Source organism: Eulemur rufifrons, chromosome 3 (genome assembly GCF_041146395.1).
Source record: "Eulemur rufifrons isolate Redbay chromosome 3, OSU_ERuf_1, whole genome shotgun sequence".
Classification (NCBI taxonomy): domain Eukaryota; kingdom Metazoa; phylum Chordata; class Mammalia; order Primates; family Lemuridae; genus Eulemur; species Eulemur rufifrons.
In genome coordinates, this window is record NC_090985.1 from 90,603,163 (window position 1) to 90,626,653 (window position 23,491).

Sequence of the window (23,491 nt, forward strand, 5' to 3'; positions counted from 1 at the left end):
AAAAACATTATGTTAAGTGAAAGAAGCCAAACACAAAAGATCACATTACATGATTTCGTTTCTATGACATATCCATTATGGACAAATCTATAGAGACAGAAAGTAGATTAGTAGTTGCTTATGGTTGAGAAGGAAGAGGGTACAGGCTGTGATAGCTAAGTGACGGGGGTTTCTTTTTGAGTTAATGAATATGTTCTAAAATCGACCATGGTGGTGGTTGCACATATCTGTGAATATACTGAACATTACTGAATTGCACACTTTAAAATGGTGAATCATTTGGTATATGAGTTCTATTTCAATAAGGCTAATAAAAAAGTATGCACATTTCACAGACAGAGAGAGTCTTCTGCATAGACACAAATACAGAGAAAGATATGACTTAAAATCACATTTCATCAAACAGACTTTCAAGCCCAAACAATTTTATTGACCAGATATAGTCTGGTTTCTGAACACAGATGTTTCCAGCAAAGCCTTCTGAATATTTTTGACATGGCAATTCTTCCTCCATAACCACAAACTCCTCTCGATATTTTGGTGGTCCAATAAGTGATTCCTTGAGTGAGTGGAACTTTAGATAAACTGTTGTTTCTGTTTTTTGAGGATGGAACTGAATACAGAGACCAGAGATGGTGTGTAGGGAGTAATTTGACTTAAATCTTTAATACTTCCATGTAGTGCTTAGAAGTTGCTCAAAATTTTGGTACAGGCAGAAATCATTTATTTTATATAAAAATAGCTTTTCTGGGAAAAAGGGTAAGTTTGGGAAGAATTTGGGGCAGTAGAGCTTGATTATGATCTCTTTCCTCTTACCAGCACCTAGAAAGTCCTACTAAACAAAAAAGAACAGCAACAACAGCGACAACAAAAAGAGTCCAATATATTTAGCATATTATGAGTGTTCCAATCCTCCATTTTTGAAAAACAAAAGGTGTTTGGGAGATGTTTTCAAGGGTGAAAGGAAATATTTTAAACTGTCCACTCCACAACCTTTTAACTAACAGACATAATTGTACTCTTATTGTTACTTTCAAATATTGGAGCTGCCAAGCAAAGCCCATCAACGCAACAGGAGATTCATAGCCTTACAGGTTGGAGAGAGTTTACCACTGAACTTGGCAAAAGGCTGCAGGGAAATCGGAGGTTGTCTTTTCTTACAACATGAGGAAGCTCAGTGAAGTAGTTAAGAGCATGGACTCTGGAGTCTGTGTGTCTAGGTTTGAAATCCACCTTTCCTTACTCACAAGCTGTGAGACCTTGGGCAAATTATTTATTAATACCTTCTCTGTGTGTCTCAGTTTTCACATCTGTAAAATGACTATAATAATACTTATCTGTTATGTCATTTCAGAATTAAATGAGTTTATATTTGCAAAACACAACAGCTCTAAGCATATATTAAGAGTTTGTTATATAAATGCAAATGTTAACACAGAAATTAAATAAACTTTTAACTATATTTACATTTTTGGAGAGGTATGATTAAAAGCAATTGGGACTTATTTCAAAAGCTTAAATTTTACTTATCTTTTGATTTACATTCTTACACTCTGTGGGTATATGTTACTGGATTAGCAATAGTATATCATCTGCACCCATCTTTGTGCAATTTACTCTATAAGCAGATAGAACAGATATCCAGACAGCCTTTGGAGAATAAAGATTCCACAGGATACCCTGTGGTCCAATGTTACTATTCACCCTTCTCTACTGAGTTTTAATTTATCTTTAAGCTGAATGTGTCTGATGTGAAGGGCAGAGAACACTGATGAATGTTGAGATGACCAGAGAGATACAATGCAAAGGACATAGGGATGATGGAAAACCGATTCTCAGAGCTTTACGACCCCAGCTCTGACCATGATGACAACCCCCAAAGATGTTAAAGAATGAGACTTGTCACCTATCAGACGTGAGGGAGACTACATTGACAGTGAGGACTCAAGACAATTTATGTGTAAAATTAGCTCCAAAGACAGATCGATAAGGTGAGTTTTAAAGATCTTTTCCAGGGTCAGAGATTAGGATTTTTCTATTAGTTATAAAAACAAGCTCCTTTAAACATATATATTTATTTCTTATCTAATAATGAACATGAGTATATGGATCCATGTTTACCAGCAAATAACTAACACTGGAAATTAAAAAGTCCTTAAATTGCATATTCATTGTTATCGAACTATCGACCCCAGAACGGAGTAGTCCATTAAAATGGAATGTCTGGTAATAACTAAGTTTTAAGAGTGCCTCCAAATAATCAAGTAAGTGTTATAAGATTTAAGATTGCTTAATAACCTAAGGAAAACAACCATAATATCTCTTTTACTCTTCTACACAAATTATATTATTAAACTACATTATTTAAAATGTGATACAACATTTAAAAACAGTTTTTTGGGCCGGGCGCGGTGGCTCACGCCTGTAATCCTAGCACTCTGGGAGGCCGAGGCGGGTGGATCGCTGGAGGTCAGGAGTTCGAGACCAGCCTGAGCAAGAGCGAGACCCCGTCTCTACTAAAAATAGAAAGAAATTATATGGACAACTAAAATATATATATACAAAAAATTAGCCGGGCATGGTGGTGCATGCCTGTAGTCCCAGCTACTCGGGAGGCTGAGGCAGTAGGATCGCTTAAGCCCAGGAGTTTGAGGTTGCTGTGAGCTAGGCTGACGCCACGGCACTCACTCTAGCCCGGGCAACAGAGTGAGACTCTGTCTCAAAAAAAAAAAATAAAATAAAAAAAAATAAAAACAGTTTTTTGAAAACATATCTATATCTTTCTTTTTTGCATCCTTTCTTCCTTGACTACTTATTTAAATCATGAAATCCTTTTCATGTTTTATATATGATCTTAATCTTAAAAATTAACATAGTTGTTGCTTTTGATGTATTAGTCATGTTGATGTACTGTGAATTGTTATAGCATGTCTTTAACTGTATGTGTTCAGACATAACCAGGTTTGCTATTATAAATAACACTAAAATGAACATCACACAGGTAGTTGTTTATTTCTGTTTCTGTTGAATCATTTTCTTAGGAGAAATTCCACTGAGTGGGGTTATAGGGACAAAAAGTATGGACATTTTAATGATCTTTGCAATAAAGAATGCCTCTACCAATAAGCGAGTTGTAATTCTATGTGCTAGTATTTTTAACAGGTGCTAAATTAGTGAAAAGAAGTTTTCAAATTTAACCTGCACTTAGGTTACTATCAAAGATAATATATTTTATCCTTTTGGATATTTTTCCCTCATGTGAATACATTTGTTCATATTGTTCATTGATTTTATTATTTAATTCTCATGTTTATTAGTATTAATTTAAATGAGCTCATCATATATTGTAGATAATGACCCTTTGTTTGTCACATGTTATGCAAATATTAAAGTTATTTGTTTTATTTTAGTCTTTTAAGATTTTATGTTTCAGATGTTTGAATCTTAAATGAGTAAAATACAGTGCAATAAAATGGGAGAATGAGAGTAAATAGTAATAGAGATTCTTTCAAGCAGCCATCTTTCATCCGTATTCTCTAACTGAAAAAGAAAATACTATATTTTGGGTTGTAGTGCTTAACTGTATGTGTGTGTGTGCATGTGTGTGTGTGTGTGTGTGTGTGTGTATATATATATATCTCCTTTTTAAATCTGTGGTATTAAACTCCCAGAGTGAGAATTTGACTTGAAAATGCATACAATATAGTTCTTGGAATTTAACTGTACATAGTTTTTAATTTTCACCAGAAACTGTTTCCATATCCCTCTTAATGGGAATAAAGCAACTAAGATAGGCTAAACTTATAAAATCAGTCTCAACATAAAGAACATGTGGAAGAACAAATTCAAAGGTAGGGTTATGGTTTTGGAGCAGATCAACTTTCCTTTTCCCTGCAACTGGGTATCTCCAACAATCCAAACAAAATATATCTGCATCAGAAATAATTTGAAAGCATGTTTTCAGGATAGTTTCTCTTTACCAAATGGTATAGAACAAAATCAAAACATAGGCTCATTAAATTACTTTCATTGCTTAAAAATTATGCACTTTATATTTTGTAAACCTAAAATCCAGAAAATTTGTACAATAATTTACTCAACAGTAAATTGAGTACCACTCTGAGCTAGGTATAGCCTGAGGTATTAGGGATACAGAGTAAATAAGAAGTCAAAGTCATGGCCCTCAGGAACATACTACTGGCCTTTAACTGTCTACTTAAATTCTTGTTTCACTCTAGTAATTCTGAGATTTTTCATGAAAATATGAAAAATATTCAGTCAGCCAAATGCTCTTGTGAAGCTTAGGTAGGAAAGTTTCATTCTGGGAAACTAGAAGAGGAAAATAGATCCATATTAAGTAAAAGTTCAGCCCTCAGAATAGGGATTTATGATTGCTGTGCCCTATGAAGATTGTAGGAATTACATTTTCACACAGGCAATGAGGGTCAGGTGTGAGATTAAAGAACTGAGAATTCAGTATACAGTGCGCCACCAGGATGGAGCTCTTAGGACTTTGAAAGAAGGACCAGCCTGGATAGGACAGGAACAAGCACAGAGCAATAGTAGTATTAATAATAACATTAGTAATAGCAATAAAAAGCTACTATTTACTGAGTGCTTCTGAACCATGCACTATGCAAAACTTTTTCCCTACATTCTCTTAATTTCCAAGATGGAAAGCATCTTCCCTCTGGCTTCTGCATTTTTATCTGTGCATTAACCCTTGCTGGGTTTTGTTCAATGGATTCTTCCTTTTGTGTTTACCCACTTCAGACTTTGGAATCTCTTGTTTGTTGGTCATTTATTCATACAACAAATATTTATTTGCCATCATTCTGCTAGTTACTGAAACTACAGGCATCAGCAAGTGACAAAAAGGACACAATTCCAGCTTGCAAGGAAATTTCATTCTGGTGGATGGACAGACCAGAGACGCGGTGGTTACAAAACAGTGTGCTCAGGCATTAGGTCATCTAGTAAAGGATGTCCTCCGTGTGCTTATCTGTGGCACTTTCAACCAAGTAGGTGTGGAGAGAAGGTTTGGATACAAAATGGCAATAAAGAAGAGTCCTGATCAGATAATGACGCAAAAGTGACACTTACAGAGAGTAGTATTTGGATGGCGCTGTGGATGACCTCCAGGTACTGGAAGTCGACGATGCAGCCCGTGACAGAGACGTATGTGTAATCGTCCATCATGCCATGGGCCGAGGGAGGCAGCACTCTTCGCACGCAGCCCGGCCCATGTTCTCTCCACCACGACCGATGTACAGAGATGTTGAATGTCATTAGATCTGTATCCTAGGTGTGCAGGAGACAGAGAGCAAAAGGAGACAATCATATTACATTGCATCTTTGACCTCAGGAAGAATTCAGGATGGATGAAATTGCTGAAGTGATTTCAATTTTAAGTGAAAAGTGACAAAAGAAAAAGCCAACAATGGCTATATGTATCATATGCCTAAGCTATAATATTACTTATATATAATATATTACATGTTATAATTATTCAATGTGGAGATACAATCATTTGAATAATACTAACATTTTAAAATTAACACATATCAAAAATCCATAAACGAGACCCTCTATATGTGTTCATTTAAAAAATAATTTTTAAACAGGTTTTCCTGTATCACCATCATGGGCTGACTTTTACTGTCTCCATATTGCATGCTAGACATCACTCAAAGTGAATGTCATATAGTATATTCTTTAATGTTCATGTAGGTACTGTTATTATCAACCTAATTTATAGTAGGCTGCATAATTGTCCTCCCAAAAGACATTTACGCTCTAATCCCTGAAACTTACTAATTTTACTTTACATGGCAAAAAAGGACTTCACAGATGTGATTAAATTAAGGATCATGAGACAGGGAGATTATCCTGGATTATCTGAGTGGACCCGAAATGCAATCATATATATTCTTCTAAAAGGGAGGCAGAGGGACAAGGAAGAAGAGGAGAAAGCAATGTGACCATACAGGCAGAGACTGGGGTGTGGCAGCCACCACCAAGGAATGCTGGTAGCTACCAGAAGCAGGAAGAGGCAAGGGAAGACTCTCCTTTAAAGCTCCAGAGGCAGCATGGCCCTGCCAACACCTCGAACTCAGCTCAAGGAAGCTGATTTCAGACTCTGGCCTCCAGAACTGCAGAGGGTACATTTCTGTTGTTTAAGCCATTAAGTTTCTGGTAGTTTGTTACAGTAGCCATGAGAAACTATTTAATAATACAGGTAAAGAAATTAAGTCACAGAGAAGTAAATTAATTTGCACAAAGTAGCACAGCTAGTTGGTGGTAGTGCAGTTGGTACTTTTAGCTATGATGTGTACCCTCATATTACCTGATGTCTTCCCCCTCCTAGCCCCTGACCATTCCTCATATCCTGAAGGAAGCTAGGTCCTTCCTCCTCAGTAGTTTCCAGAAAATAGCACCACAGTCAGTCAAAAGAACAAAAAAACCCTTAAATTTTCATATCAAAATACACTTTCAGAGCTCTTAGCGGAGACAACAGCCTAGGTTTCTGATCCTCAAGACGTGCCCTTTAGTATTTCTGAAGTGTCATCTATGAAGGGCTACGATCATAATATTTGTGTCATAAACAATAGACTGAAAAGAATAGATGAGGGACCAGATTCTTGACTTCCAAGTAAACCAAAGATGACAACTGCCCATGTGCGGCATGAAGGAGGAGTGGTGGTGGAGACAGGGCGTGGTGGCCCCTGGCCCAGTGTGCTCACTGCAGGGCAGCTGGGAGGCCGGAGGGAAGTCAGCTGCTGCTGATTTCCCAGCCTCCACCCACTCTGAGTGGGCTCCATTGTCAGTGCCAGGGGACGGTGTTGGCGCAAGCACCACCATGGCCTTTGCTGAGAGGCCCAGAAGCTGCCTGCTGACTGCACAACCAACTGATGCACGTCTGTGCATTCCAAGGTTCCCCTGAGCAGAGTCTCCACCCCAGTGGCCCAGGACACTCTTAAGTACCTGAAATTGACATTGGAACTCTGAAAACTTAGGGGACACTAGTGGGAAATGAAAGCCTTGAATTTCTACACAGTGACACCAAAAGTAACCAGGGTAGAGGTCTCTGCCCAAGGACAGTGGGGAAACCCCGTACACGCTGCTGCACATGGTAAGTGAATCACGACGTTAGAAACATTCCCGGTGCAAGTCAGTAGGCAAAGTTACTATACACTTTTAGATTTTCCTCAGTTCAAGGAATTCAAAGTAACATTATAAGTATGCCTCACGTTACATCAATAATAAAACATTTTACATCTTTTTTTTTTTTCGGTTGTTGGTTAGCTATTCAGTTACCTTCACAGTTACAGCACTTTATTGACAATAAAACATTTACATCATTTTTTTGGTTGTTGGTTTGCTACATGTATCATTTGCAGTTACTCTCTGAAGGGAAAATATTATAGAAAAATAATTGCTTTAGCTAGTGAATTCAGTTTAACACAAGGCAATTTACCTGCAGGCAAACTTCAGAGATGCACACTGACTGCTCGCTTTCCTGGTCATCAGATTTAATTTCTTACAGTTAGATTTGATCATTACAGAGCTATATATTATTTCTCATCTTAATAGAGTTCATTAGTTTCAGGATGAACTAGCATCATCTCAAAATTCATAGCAATTTCTATACTTTAAGCATCCTTACCCAATGACCTTTTCTGTTGCAGATTATAAGTTCCTTTCAATATGACTTTAACTAAAATTTATATTATACAAATAAAACAAGTGTCAATTTATGAACTAATCATACATATTTGTTACACTCATAAAATCTCTCAGCATAGTTCTCACTTAATTTGTTGGAACTATAATATATTTGTAAACTGTACTATTCTTTGTGATGACTGTATTAAAATTTCAATGAGAACATCAATAGCACCAAATTATACTTAAAGTCCAAACTTCTTAAGTTTTTTGTTATTGCAGCTCAGAAAATGATACCCTGAAGTACAGTGCTTTGGTGTGCTGAGTACTTTGAAGTGAAGGACATTGGAACGGCCTCAGAAACAAGGTTTCTTTCTGACCTTCTCCTGCCCTTTCTCCTGTTCCCTTTTCTCCCCAAGGCCAGGCCATAGAAACTAGAATTTCTCTTCTCCCCTCAAGTCAGTCATAAAACCTAGAAATGTTACTCTAACCGAGCCCTGCCTTTCTGTGTAAGAGCTGACCATAAAGAAATCCTCTGACCTACCTTGTCTGATAGTAAATCATAAGACCGTCATTCTAAAGGGGTCCTGCCCTATTATATCCAGGAGGAAGAAATGCCACACAGGAAGGCCAAGACGAATCTGAACAGACAGGCTGTGCTGGGTTTCCCCTCTGTCTACTACCATTAGGTCATACCATTTTGTCCAACCACATTGCTACACGGCTGTCCATTATACGTCAAACCTAAATATAAACATAGACAGTTTTCCCTGAATCTTTACATTTTCATTTTTGAGGGTGCCCATGTCATATAAAACTTTGATTAAATAAATCTGTTATGATTTTTTCTTGTTAATTCTCATTTGCTTTAGGAGTGTCGACTGTGAGCCTTGTGATGTGGACGAAGGGAATCATACCCCTTCCACCCCTACATTGTAAAATTTTATCTTAAGTTTGCATCCGATTTCTATCCCTTTTAGTACTAGACTTCAAACATTAAAGAAAAAAAAAAAAAAAACCGTAGCACATGACAACTCAAATTTCCTATACTAGGCACATTAAAGGAAATGTAACACAGAAAACGAAAATTTTTTGTAAAGAAAAATAAATAAATAAATAAATATAAAAGATCACTTTTATTGTTGAAGCTTGTAGTTACCACATCAAAGCCTGTAGTTTTGGAATACATGGGTTAATGCTGAACCACATATCAAGAAAATAATCTTAAAAATAATTTTTATTTATTTATTTTTTGAGACAGAGTCTCACTCTGTTGCCCAGGCTAGAGTGAGTGCCGTGGCGTCAGCCTAGCTCACAGCAACCTCAAACTCCTGAGCTCAAAGGATCCTCCTGTCTCAGCCTCCCGAGTAGCTGGGACTACAAGCATGTGCCACCATGCCCGGCTCTTAAAAATAATTTTGAGTGGCTCAAATGCCATTTCTCTTTTGCTTCTTAGAAATAGACTATTATGTAATGATTTAAGCACACCAGTTAAGAAAGTTGACAACTGATATCTTTGTTTTTGTCCTTAGAATTGAACAGATATAAACAATGATATTATTTATGCAAGTATATGTGAAAGGTAGCAGAATACGCCACCCCAAAATATGCTGCTTGGACACACGGATTACTTTGAGCTGAAGGCAACTGAGAAGAAGATATAAGAAATTCCTTCTGCTCTTCCCCTGTTTGCCTAAAAGCAGGAAATAAATTTACAAAGGTGTCCCTCCTCTTCTCTCTACCAGGAGGGACAAAGGTAAATTACCTGAGATAATTTTAGACCCTTGTTAGCTTGGAGAGGGCATCAGAGGAATCTACACAACACACTTTACTAGCCAGGCTTTATCTACCATTAGTTTTCCATAACTGGCCTGCCCCACACATGTCTGTCTTTGTTTTTAGCTTAAGATAGGATTTAAACCTGAATTCTAAGCTACCTGTTTGAGAATTGCTCATTGTTTCCTGGGTATTTCTCATGTACACATGAGCCACACTTTTTTTTTTTTTTAGATGGATTACAGATGATATCTTTTTTTTTTTTTTTTTGGTGGGATGTCCATCCCCTAGATGGTGCGCATCACACTCATTATGTATGTATACACCTATCCTCTCCACCCCCCACATCTAAATGTGCTCTTAGGTGATGATCAGTGAAACCAATTTGATGGTGAGTACATGTGGTGCTTATTTTTCCATTCTTGGGATACTTCCCTTAGTAGAATGGGTTCCAGCTCTATCCAGGATAATACAAGAGGTGCTATATCACCATCGTTTCTTATAGCTGAGTAGTACTCCATGGTATACATATACCACATTTTATTAATCCACTCATGTATTGATGGGCACTTGGGTTGTTTCCACATCTTTCCAATTGTGAATTGTGCTGCTATAAACATTCGAGTGTAGATGTCTTATTTATAGAATGTCTTTTGTTCTTTTGGGTAGATGCCCAATAATGGGATTACTGGATCGAATGGTAGGTCTGCTTGTATCTGTTTGAGGTATCTTCATATTGGTTTCCACAGGGGTTACACTAGTTTGCAGTCCCACCAGCAGTGAATGAGTGTTCCTGTCTCTCCACATCCATGCCAACATTTATTGTTTTGGGACTTTTTGATAAAGGCCATTCTCACTGGAGATAAGTGGTATCTCATTGTGGTTTTGATTTGCATTTCCCTGATGATTAGAGATGTTGAGCATTTTTTCATATGTTTGAGCCACAAGTGTCAATAAGCTTCTGTTTGTTTTTCTCTTGTTAATCTGTCTTTTGTTAAGGGGATCCCATCTAAGAACCAGAAGGGCAGAGGAAAAATCATTTTTCCTCCCCTACATATGTTATTACCAAAAATCTGTTTGTGGAACAAGGAATAAGAGAGCAAGGAGAAAGAAGAGAAACCAGAAAATGAAACCAAGTATTAGGGCTTGCGAGATGTGAGGACAGCCTAGGGAGAAGCAGGCCAAGGATGTGGGGAAGGCACAATTTTACCTTTGCCCTCCTAGAGTTCTTAGCTGGGCCTGAGAATTAAATTGACATAAGACAGATTATCAGGAGAGAAAAGTGTACACATTTATTTAATATCAGATTCACAAGACATGGAGCCCTCATAAGGAAATGAAGACCCAAAGAAGCAATTAGAGCAGACCATTTATATGCTGATTTGGACAAAGAGTAGTAAATTGTGAAAATGTGACAAAGCAAGGGGGCTTGGCCTAGGCTAGTAAACCATGGAGAAGTGGCTAGGAAGATGAGGGTAAGTCTAACAAGTTTTGTTAGAACAGATTTCTCTAACCCTCAGCTCCCCATCTCTGGTGGTAAGAAGATCTTCCTTCCTCCAGGTGCAGGGAGAACATCTTTCACATGGGAGTTTATCTCCTGTGTTTAGGAAGGTCGGAGTGCCCTTCTTGCATTTGCTATCTTTCTCTCTTTAACTCGAAATAATCAATATGCCAAAGTGGCATACATTGGGATGCTGTGGTTGGAACTCTTTTAAGGTTGTAAGGAGAGAGAATTTTAGGGAAGATGTTAACATCATTGACTCAAAGCCTTCTAAAAAAAGACTACTATTGAATTTCCTGATTAGTAGGGCAATGGGGACTTTATAAAGTTCAATTCCAAGAGAGCATTGGGAGTAAAAATCTATATTACAAGAACTTGAGGGAGCTGAGAGGAGAGGATTTAGTGTGTTTTTTTCATGAAGTTTGGGAGTCAAGGTAGTAAGGAGCATAAGATGTTGGCTTCAAGGGTGGGCAAGGAGAGTAAAGGAGAACGAGATGTGAGATATATCTTCTCATAGTCACAAACTTGTGACTTAACAAAAATTTATTCCAGAATATCTGCCTTTACTCTAGCATATATTTAAGTAAATATAAATGTTTGAATTCTTTTATCTCATCAATGTGGACTCTAAACTTGTTCCCATATTATTTAAATATTTGAATTAAAAAAAAAGATTTCCAGAATTCTTTGAAATATTGTTCATTAACTGTGTATGTGGACATGCCTGCCCACATTTTATTCATTGTAAGTATAGCTGCAATATTGAAATCAGCTCACATCCTAAAAAAATTCAATATTCACTTTTTTATAATATATCACAATATAATTTCTCATTAGTCAAAGACCTAGTGTCTCTCTTATTCTTTGTTCTTTTAATTATCTGCTTTTTGGTATGTGTCTAATTTAACTTTAGCTAATCCTTTCTATTTCTAGAAATGGATTCCCAACTTCTAATAATATTCATTTTTTTCTTTCTCCTTAGTTGTAGCTCAAAGGGTTATTGAATCCATTTTTATATCGCTATCTACTTTCCTTGTCTTTTTACTTTTTTTTTTTAAATCATAACCCAGCCCATCTGGAAGTAAAAATGTGACCTTGAAGAGAAGTCCATATGTGTTTAAGAAGCTAGAGTTTGCTCAATTTTAGAGAGTTAGCTTTGAGCTTATATTGATGTAATAGAATTTGTGCCAATTGAAAGTTCTTTTGTAATACTTGTTCATCTCAGAATATGAATTCAAAAAGTAAAATCAACTGTCTTATATTTCTAATTATTTTCTTTTCACTGAAACACTAAACATTTCCGAGAGCACTATGAATCTATATAATAAAGGACAAACACAGTGATTAGTAGTGTGATTTAAGTGTTTGAAGCCTGTAATACAAAGACTTAGCACCAGTTCAAACATATCAACAGTTATACGATATTGTTCTATATTATAAGCATCTCTTACAATTAGGCTTAAAAGGTATTCATGCTTCCACTGGGATGTTTCTGTCATTTCCTGTTGTTTCTCAGGAAAACTTTCCTACAAGCCATGAACAAGTCATAATCATTTAGGCCTGTGTCTCTGATGTTGAATATAAAGGACAGCCTATTGAGTGAGGAGTGGTCATGGATCATTTCGAAACCTGTTTCTCATGTTTATAACTAGGTAAGGCTGGGATTTTTCAATTCTCTACCACTGATGACAGACTAGAGTCAGAATTAAAACTAATCAACCCTTTTGTCTTCATTCTGGGGCTTAATTCCCTAAATTAGACCATTTTGGGAAGCAATGAAGCTTTATCCATTCACTCGACAGACAGAAGGGCCTTCAAAAAGTTCACGGAAAATGCATATTATGAACAAACAATGCATGGATTTTGAAATTGTTTTGCACCAAAATAAACTTATACTAACTTGTTATAGCATGTCCAAACAGGATCCACTTTGAGGCACTAGAAGGATAAGACATCAGTTTGAAAATAGCCCTTATTAGAGCAAGATGAATTCTGCTAAAAGTGAAGCAAGAACAGACAACAAATTTATGGTGAAGGTGGACGAAAAGCATGGGTCATTGATGCTGTAGGAAAAGTTTATAAGGAAAATGCCCCCAAAGAAATCATAAGTTTACAAATGGAGAACTCATTTTAAGAATGGACAAGATGATGTTGAAGATGAAGCCTGCAGTGGCAGACCATCTGCATCAATTTGCAAGGAAAACGATTCATCCGATTTGTGCCCTAATTGAAGAGGACCAACAATTAACAGCAGAAACAATAGCCAACATCACAGACATCTCAACGGATTCAGCTTACACAATTCTGACTGAGAAATTAAAGTTGAGTTAACTTTCCACTTGATCGTTGCCAACTGGTATGTCCAGATTAGCTGCAGAAAAGAACAGAACTTTCAGGAGAAATTCTAAGCAAGTGTGATCAAGATCTGGAAGTATTTCTTTGAAGAACTGTAACAGGACATGAAACATGGCTTTACTAGTATGATCCTGAAAACAAAGCACAATCAAAGCAATGGCACCAAGAGGTGGAAGTGGTTCAGTCAAAGCAAAAGTGGGCCAATTGAGAGCAAAAGTCATGGCAAAATTTTTTTTTTTTTTCTTTTATGTTCAAGGCATTTTGCTTGTTAACTTTCTGGAGAGCCAAAGAACGATAACTCCTGCTTATTATGAGAGTGGTTTGAGAAAGTAGCCAAAGCAGAAAAATACCTGGGAAAGCTTCACCTGGGAAAGTGTCACCAGAGAGGAGTTCTCCACGACAATGCTCCTGCTCATTCTTCTCATCAAACAAGTGCAATTTTCTGAGAGTTTTGATTGGAATTGTTAGCCATCTACCTTATAGTCCTTATATGGTTCCTCTGACTTTTTTTGTTTCCTAATCTTAAAAAAAATCTTTAAAGGGCCCATTTTTCTTCAGTTAATAATGTAAAAAAGACTGTGTTGACATAGTTAAATTCCCAGGATCCTCATTTCTTTAGGGATGGACCAAATGGCTGGTACCATTATTTACAAAAATTTCTTGACCTTAAGCGAGCTTTGGTGAACAATAAAGTTCATATTTTTATTATTTAATTATGTTTTTCCATGAACTTACTGGAGTTTCTAATATGAGCTATGCACTGGGATTTAAGAGTGAACATAAGATATCTTATTCCTGCCTTCATGTGTATGTGTATTCTAGTGAAGAAGATAGATAATAAATACACTAGAATGTGTATTCTAGTGAAGAAGATAGATAATAAAATAGACAAAAATAATTATACATTGTAAAAAGTAATATGCAGAAAATAATGTGATACAGAGTGACTAGGGTGACAGATGGAATTACTTTATATAATGGTCAGGGAAGGCTTCTCCGAGAATTGATAGTCTTCTCTAAGACGTGTTGGATGAAAAAGAACTAAACATATGCAGATCCAGGGGAAGAATGTTTCAAGCAAACAGAACTGCAAGTGTGGTGACCCTGAGATAGCAAAACAATTTTAATATACTAGGAACAGACAGCAGCTCCATATGGTCTAGTGAAGCTGAAGTGTGGACGAGTGGTTTAAGAAGAGGATGAAGACAGAGTCAGGAGACAAGCCATGATAAAGAATCTGAATTTTACTCAAAGTTCAGACGGGAAGTCAAATATTGATAACACCTTCTTGAATTTTTTAAAAAAGATCATTCTGAGAATCGTATAGAGAATGGATATGACTGAGGCCAAAGTGGAAGCCAGTGAGGAGGTTACTGTAGTAGTTAACATCCCTCGGAGAAAGGTGGTAGCTGTAAAGAGGGCAGGACAGGGGGTGAGGCATATTTTGGAGGCACAGTAGCATGTAGAGATGAGAAAAAAATATGACGATGACTTTTAAGTTTCTGATTGAGCAACAAGGATGAGAGTGGAGCTATTTTCTAAGAGGAGTAAGACTAGGGAAGAGGTAGTATTAGGGGAAGGAAAACAAAAACTTAGAGTTATCTCTTGAACATGTGCAGCTTGAGACACCATATAGATATGCAGATGGATTATCAAGTTGAGTATGAGTCCGGACCTCAGGGGAAAAATGCAATTTTGAGAGTTTTCAGCGTATAGGTAGAATTTAAAGCTATGGGAATGGGAAGATCATCCAGGGAGGCAGTGTATCTAGAAAAGCGTTGAGAACCCAGGACAAAACTTTGAGTAAATCCAACATTTAAAGGCTGATAGATGAGAGGGTACTGGCAAGGAGGATTGAGAATTGGTATAAAAGAAAAAGAGAGGGGGAATGAAAGCCAACAGAAGGGAAATTGCTAGGACTGGTAAAATAGGTTGAAAGCTGACGATATTTAATATTATATTTGATGAGAATGATGATGTTAAGATGGTTTATTTAAGGCATTGTTGTTTGGACCTCTTTCTTCTTTGGGCTAGGTATGACAAGGACTCTCCACTTGACCAAGCTGGAGTCAGGCTCCTGAACTTTCTCCTAGGCCTCTTTGTGCACCTCCTTGTAAAATCCAATTTTAGCAAAAACCCTGTTATATCAGTTTAGCAAGAACCTTCCACCCTTACTATTTGAACAGATTCCTCATCCTCCATCATCCCCCAGGTGATGTCTGGTCACTCTGGCTTGTGTTCAGTAAGACACCTGTGGGCTCAGTTTAGCCAGAGTCCCCCTCCTCACCGAGGCTTCCTCTTAGTAATTTTCCATACACTGGCCTGCACCCTGCTCTTTGGCTGTAAAGTCTCACTTGCCCTTGCCGTATTCAGAGTTGAGCCCCATCTCTCTCCCCCACTGCAGAATCCCATCGAAGTGGTCCCTATACTTACCATGATGGTCCCGAATACAGTCTTCCTTATCATGCTTTAACAAGTGCCACTGAATAATTTTTTCTTTGACAAGTGAAAACTAAATATGCTTTAAAAATGCTGACATGAACTGTATTATTAATAGTTTCCTGTTGCTGCTGTAACAAATTACTACAAACTTAGCAACTTAATACAACACGCATTTAGAATCTTACAGTTCTTGAGGTCATATATGCTAAAATTAAGGTGTCTGTAGGGCTGTATTCCTTCTGGACAGTCTAGGGGAGAATCTGTCTCTTTGCCTTTTTTAGCTTCCAGAGGCCACCTGCATTCCTTGGCTTGTATTCCCTTCCCCCATCTTCAAAGTCATTAGTGTGACATCTTCAAAATTTCTCTCTCTCTCTCTCTCCTTCAATTGTCACATCTCCTTCTGCCTCCCTCTTATAAGTACCCTGTGATTAGAATGGGCCCACTCAGATAATCCAGTATAATCTCCTATTTTTTTAATCTTACTTTTTAAGGTTTTTTTTTTTTTTTTTTGATCCTGAATTCCATTTTAAGAACTTTTTAAAAAAAAATTCAAAATATTACCAGGGTACAAATATTTTTGGTTGCATGTATCAATTTTGTTATGCTTGAGTCAAGGTTGTAAGTGTGCCTATCATCCAGATAGTGTTCTAATCTCCTTGGTTTTAAGATCTTTAATTTAATCACATTTGCAAAGTCCTTCTTCCAGGTAAGGTAATAATACATTTCTAGGTTTCAGAAATTATTTAGGGGGCCATTATTTCTGCCTACCATATGAGTAGAAAATATTAATCAATTAATTAAAATTTATCGGAAATTCTTAAAAACTGTTAAAAATATCCATCACATACAAAGTGCTGTAAGATCTATAAAAATGTTTAAAAAGTAAATATGTAAATTTATCATTGGTAAGTTGGGATCTTAGTAATTGGCTTTCAGACGATAAGCTGCTTCTTATCTGTTCTGGCTAAATTCACAAATACCAATATATCTGACACAGACTTTCTTGGTACTTACCTTTCTTGACCTCTCAGCAGTTTTGACATTACCTCACACTTGTTCCCAAAACATTCTCTTTTCCACAACTGTACCCTCTCTTGGTTTTTCTTATTCCTCTTGGAACATTCAAATTGAGCTATTAATAAGATTCTAGGGAAAGATAAAATCCCCTTAGGAGAAATTTACCATAAGAAAGGGGATTCTGAATGAGTTCAAGCATCCTCCCCACTAATCCATGGAAGAGTCAAGCACTCCTCTCTAAAGTAATTTATCTTAAAACTAGGTCTTTTAGGTTTTCCAAAGATTAAGGCAAAAGAGTTATAATAATCTCATCATAAAAATTTGCCAAATCCAAAAGGAAACAAAGTCCTACAAAAAAGAGTCAACAGTAAATGTATAAAGAGCAGAATTTAAGAATCAGTAACTTCAGGTTTTAGAATTATAAAATACAGAATGCTTTTAAAACTTAAAATGTTTATATATTTTTTTCCTTTTTTTAAAATTTCAGCATATTGTGGGGGTACAAAAGTTTAGGTTACGTGTATTACCCTTGCACCCCCACTCCGCCCCGTCCCCCTAGTCAGAGCTTCAAGCATTTCCATCCTTAGACAGTGCGCATCGCACTCATTATGTATGCATACACCCATCCCCTCCCCCGCACATCTGCCTGACACCCGAAACTGGGATGAAAAATCACAAAGGGGAAGAGAATATTAAAATAAACAGGTATATGTGACAATAAACCAAATAAAACATCTAGAGATTAAAAACATAACTGAGACAAAAAATTGATAGGTTAAAAAGCAGACTAGACAGATATGTAGTGAGACATTTAGAAGAGATATTTAGTGAATTGGAAGATATATTTGAAGAAATTACCCAGAATTTAACATAAAGAGACAAATATATGGAAAATATGACAGGCTAATAGGCATGAAGCATAGAATGAGGAGGTTTGATATGCATCCAGTCAGAGTTTGGAGGGAAGAATATGAGAATGAATAGGAGGAAAAATTCAAGAAGAAAGTGCCTGCGGAATTTTCAAACTCAATGAATGGTAGGAATGTTCACATCCAGAGCATTGCAGTAAAATAATACACATGAAATGCAAAGAGAAGATATTAAATGCAGTCAAGAGAAAAACTTGCCTACAAGAGGATATTTGATTAAGTATATTTGTCAACAGCAACAGTGGAACCAAGGACCTATTACACTCTTGCTGACTCAACTTAGCAATACATACCTGGTTAAACTTATATTTAAAATGATAGTGAAACAGACATTTTCAGACAAATAAAATTTAGAACATTTACTACCAATGGACCTTTCTGAGTATATTTCAGGAAGAAAGAAGGTCCTAGAAGGTGGGCAGAACTTCATAAACATTAGTTATATGAGATCATAAAAATAATGCCTAATTTTTGAGGTAAAAACAAGTAGAATTAAACATTGTTCACCAATAACATGTAAGATGGAAAGGAGGTTATATTTTGGTATTGTTTGGGTAGAAAGTAGCAATAATGATTAATTTTAAAGGTAAATATGGGTAGTAAAAGTTTAGGGTGAATTTTTTTTTTTTTTTAGTAGAGTCTTGCTCTGTCACCCTAGGCTGGAGTGCAGTGGCATAGTCATATCTCACTACAGCCTAGAACTCCTGGGTTCAAGTGATCCTCCCACCTCAGCCTCTCAAGTAGTTGGGACAAGGTGTGCGCCACTATGCCCAACTAACTCTTCTTATTTTTTGTAGAGACGGAATCTTGCTATGTTGCCCAGGCTGAAGTTGAACTCCTGGCCACAAGTGATCCTCCCACTTTGGCCTCGCAAAGTGCTAGGATTACAGGTGTGAGCCACAGGATAAATTTTTAATAGAACAAAAGTAGAAATGAGTATATAATTTTGAAGTAGTAGAGAAAAATGAAATTTTAAAAATCTAATGATAATGTTAGGAATAAAGAAAATAAAACATTAAAAACCACAATGAATACAGAGCAATAAATTAGATGGTAGAAACAATGACAAATATATCAATAATCTGAATAAAGATATATAGACTAATCCGACAACTAAAAATTCCAGCTATGTGTTGTTTATAAGAGACTCATTTAAGTATGTGGAGCCACCCAGTCCATGGCTTGCCTTATTCTCTTGAGAAGTGTATTTTGCAGAGCAGAGGTTTTTAATTTTAATGAAGTCCAGTTTATCAATACATTCTTTCATGGATTGGGCTTTGGGTGTTGTATCTAAAATGTCATTGCCAAACTCAAGGTCATCTAGATTTTTCTCCTATGTTATATTTTATGAGTTTTATGATTTTGCCTTTTACATTTGAGTCTGTGATTCATTTTGAGTTAATTTTTGAGATGGGTATAAGGTCTGTGTCTAGACTAGTTTTTTTTTTTTTTTTTTTGACATGAGGATGCCCAGTTATTCACACATCAGTTGACCATATTTATGTGGGTCTATGTCTGGGCTCTGAAGTCTGTCCCATTGATTTATTTGTCTATTCCTTTGCCAGTTTCACATTGTCTTGATTACTTTAGCTTTACAGTAAGTCTTGAAGTCTAGTAGTGACAGTTCTCCAACTTTGCTCTTCTTCAATATCATGGTGGCTTTTCCAGGTCTTTTGACTCTCCATACAAACTTTAGAAACAGTTTGTCAATATCCACAAAATAACTTGCTGAGATTTTGATTGGGATTTTGTTGAATATGTACAATAAGTTGGGAAAGACTGACATCTTGACAATATTGAGTCTTCCTATCCAGGAATGTAAAGTATCTCTCCATTTATTATACATAGTTCTCTGATTTCTTTCCTCAGAGCTTTGAAGTTTTCTTCATAAAGATCCTATACATATTTTGTTAGATTTATACCTAAGTATTTCATTTTTTAGGATGCTAATATAAATGGCATTGTGTTTTTAATTTCAAATTTCACTTGTTCATTGCTGGTATACAGGAAAATGATTGACTTTTGTAGATTAATCTTATATCTTGCAACCTTGTTACAATTGCTTATTACTTCCAGGAGGGGTTTTTTAGTTAATTATTTCAGATCTTTTGCATAGATGATAATATCATCTGTGAACAAAGACAGTTTTGTTTCTTCCTTCCTAATAAGTTTACTTTTTATTTCATTTTGTTGTCTTATTGCATTAGTGAGGATTTCCAGTACCATGTTGAAAAAGACTGGTGATATAGGTAGAACACTTTTGCTTTGTTTTAACCTTAGTGGGAAAGTGTCTAGTTTTGCCACATTAAGTATGACGTTAGCAATAGGGATTTTGTAGATTTTTTTTTAATCAAGTTGAGGAAGATCTGCTCTATTCCTACTTTGCTAAGCATTTTTATCAGAATGAGTATTGAATTTTGTCAAATGATTTTTCTGTACCTATTGATATGATCATATGATTTTTCTTCTTTAGCCTACTAAGGTGGTCGATTATATTAATTGATTTTTGAATGTTGAACCATCCTCATATATATGGAATAAATCCCACTTGGTGTGGTATATAATTCTTTTTACACATTGTTTAAATTTTCTAATATTTTGTTGAAGGTTTTTTGTGTATGTGTTCATGAGTGACATTGGCCTGTCGTCTTCTTTTCTTGTAATGTCTTTATCTGGTTTTGTTATTAGGGTGATAAAGCCTTCATAGAATGAATTAGGAACTACTGTCTCCTTCTGTCTTCTAAAAGGGATTATAGAAAAGTGGCATAATTTTTTCCTTAAGTGTTTGGTAGAATACACCTGTGAACTCATCTAGGCTTGGTGCTTTCTGTTTAGAAAGGTTATTAATTATTGATTCAGTTTCCTCCATAAATACAGGCCTATTCAGATTGTCTATTTTTTCTTGTGTGAGATTTGCAGATTGTGCCTTTCAAGGAGTTGATTCATTTCCTCTATGTTATCAAATTTATGGTCATAAAATTGTTCAGATTATCTCTTTATTTCCTTTTTAATGTCACAGAATCTATAGTAATGTACCCTTTTTTATTTCTAATATTTATAACTTATGTCCTCTCTTTTTCTCTTAGCCTATATAGAAGCATACCAATTTTATTGATCTTTTCAAAGAACCACTGTTTGGTTTCATTACTTTTCTCTGGTTTCCTGTTTTCAATTTCATTGATTTCTGCTTTAGTTTTTGCTATTTATTTTCTTCTGTTTACTTTGGATTCACTTTGCTCTTCTTTTTCTAGTTTACTATGGTGCAAGCTTAGGTTATCTTTCTTTTCTCACATATACATTCCATACTATAAAATTCCATCAAAACACTGTTTTTACAGCATCCCACAAATTTGGATAAGTTATGTTTTTATTTTCATCTTTTTCAAAATATTTTTAAATTTTTCTGAGATTTCTTCTTTGTTCTATATATTATTTAGAAGTATATTATTGAATCTCCATGTATTTTAGAATTTTCCAGCTATCTTTCAGTTATTGATTTCTAGTTTAATTACACTGTGGTCTGAGAGAAGACACTATGATTTCTAGTCTTTCAAATTTGTTAAGGTGTGTTTTATGACCCAAAATGTAGTCTATATTGCTTGAAAAGAATGTGTATTCTGTTATTGGTAGATGAAGTCATTCATCTACAGATGTCCATTATGGCCAGTTGATTGAAGGTGTTGTATATTTTAACTATGTCCTTAACGATTTTCTGCTTGCTGGAAATCTGCTGTGTAGAATTTTGTTTCTTTATTTTTGATTTCCTGGTGTGTGAATATAATATGCCTAAGTATCTTTTTTGTTTGTTTGTTTTCAATTTATGCTACTCAGTGTTCTCTGAGCTTCCTGGATTTGTGATTTAGTGTCTGATAGTAATTTGGGGAAATTTTCAGTCATTTATGTTTCAAATATTTCTTCTTTTCTTTCTTCTCCTTCTGATATTCCTATTATTTATATGCTATACCTTTTGCAATTGTCCCACAATCCTTTGGTATTCTATTCTGCTTTTTCCTAGTCTTTTTTTCACTTTGCTTTTTTGTTTTGGAGGTTTCTATTGAGATATATTCAAGCTCACCAAGCTTCTTTCCTTAGTCATGTCCAGTATACTAATGAGTTTGTCAAAGGCATTCTTAATTCTGTTGGAGTATTAATTATCTCTACCATTTCTTTTTGGTTTTTAGAATTTCCATCCCTCTGCTTACCATGTCCATTTGTTGTTGCATGCTATCTATTTTGCCCATTAGAGCCTTATGCACATTAATCACAGTTGTTTTAAATTCCTATTCTAATAATTCCAACATCCCTGACGTTTTTGAGTTTGGTTCTGATGTTTGCTTTGCTTCTTCAAACTGTTTTTTTTTTTTCATTTATTTATTTATGTATTTATTTCTTTTGGTAGTTTTTTTCTAGAGAGCAGAAAATGATGTATTGGGTAAAAAGAATTGCTATAAATAAGACTTTAGTAATGTGGTGGTCAGGTGTGCGGCTGGGGAGGGTTCTATTGTCCTATGATTAGGGCTCAGCCCATTAGTGAGCATGTGTCTCTGGACTGGGAACTTTACAAGTGCTTCTCAGTTTTTCCCCATCTTATGTAGGACAGGATTGCTGGAGAGGGCTGGAGTTGGGGATTTCCCTTCTCTTGGTTGGAAGCTAAAACTGGCTGGAGTTGTGTATGTTCTTTCCCCCAGGTCACTTAGGCTCTGGTTAAAGTTTTTTCTTGAGGACAACATGTATATGTTGATTTATTTTATTACTTCCTGTTCAGTATCACATGCTACTTGAAGATAAAAATTAAGATAAAAAATTCTTCCATTTTCTCTATTCAAATTGTTTTAAACTCAACTCTTGGCATCTTCTCTTGCTGTCCTCCGATTTATTTTCCTTATGACAACCAAAATCATATTTTTTGAACCCTAATGTGTTGATCCCAGTAAGTTGCTTAAAACACTTCAGTGGTTTCCCATTGCCCAAAGCTAAAAGATTAACTTTTTGGTATAGCTTAAAAGGTCTTTACTTACTCTTTTTCTAACCACCTCTCCAGATTTGGTTTTACTCCATTCACACTCCATATTCTAATTATACTGAGCTTCTTCTCATTTCTCAAATGAACTGTTCTCTCTGTCCTGCTAGTCTTGACACTCCCTGTTTTATCTCCATAGAATACTGTCTTTCACCCTTACTCTGATTTCCTTCCCTGTCTCTACAATCAAGCTGTCCTCATCCTGGTTATCTGGTTAACTCTTATGTATCTTTAGGTTTCACAGAGACATTACTTCCTCTGAAAAGTCATCACTGAGCCCCTTAGATTGGCCAATATGACACTTTTGTGGGATTCCAAGTTTCCAGTTCTTCCACATACTTGTATTTCTTTACATGGGTATGAATAACACATTACTTCTTTTATAGCCAATTTTCTGACTCATCTTACCAGTTTATAGACCAGCTATAATCTGTACTTCTTTCCAGGTACCAGACTCACAAGAACAGCTTAATATGTATTTTTTTTTTAATCAAAATGACTGAATGAACTTAACGGCTGGGTTTTTGAGGCACAATCTTAACTGAGAGTTGAGAAAACACAAAATAGCAGAACTAAATATCTATCCAATGGCTTCTTATATTGCTAGTGAAAGTATATGACTTTTGATAGTCACTTTGGAAAAAGTTTTATATTCCCACTGAAGCTATAATAGATATGTGTATACCTTATGACCCACTTCTGGCCATATGGTCAGGAGAGAAAAGTGCATATGTCTACCAAAGACTTGTACAAGAAAGTTCCTAGCAGCTTTTAGTAGCCAAAACT

The 23,491-nt window shown here is 36.0% G+C and overlaps 1 protein-coding gene across 1 annotated transcript in view; it reads right to left on the reverse strand.

The window, feature by feature from the left end:
• Positions 1-23,491, reverse strand: part of NKAIN3 (sodium/potassium transporting ATPase interacting 3) — a 313,544-nt gene that overhangs the window by 152,144 nt on the left and 137,909 nt on the right. The window contains exon 4 of the mRNA XM_069465618.1: positions 5,104-5,301. Within this exon, the coding sequence (XP_069321719.1) occupies positions 5,104-5,301 (198 nt within the window). The remainder of the gene's footprint in view (positions 1-5,103; positions 5,302-23,491) is intronic.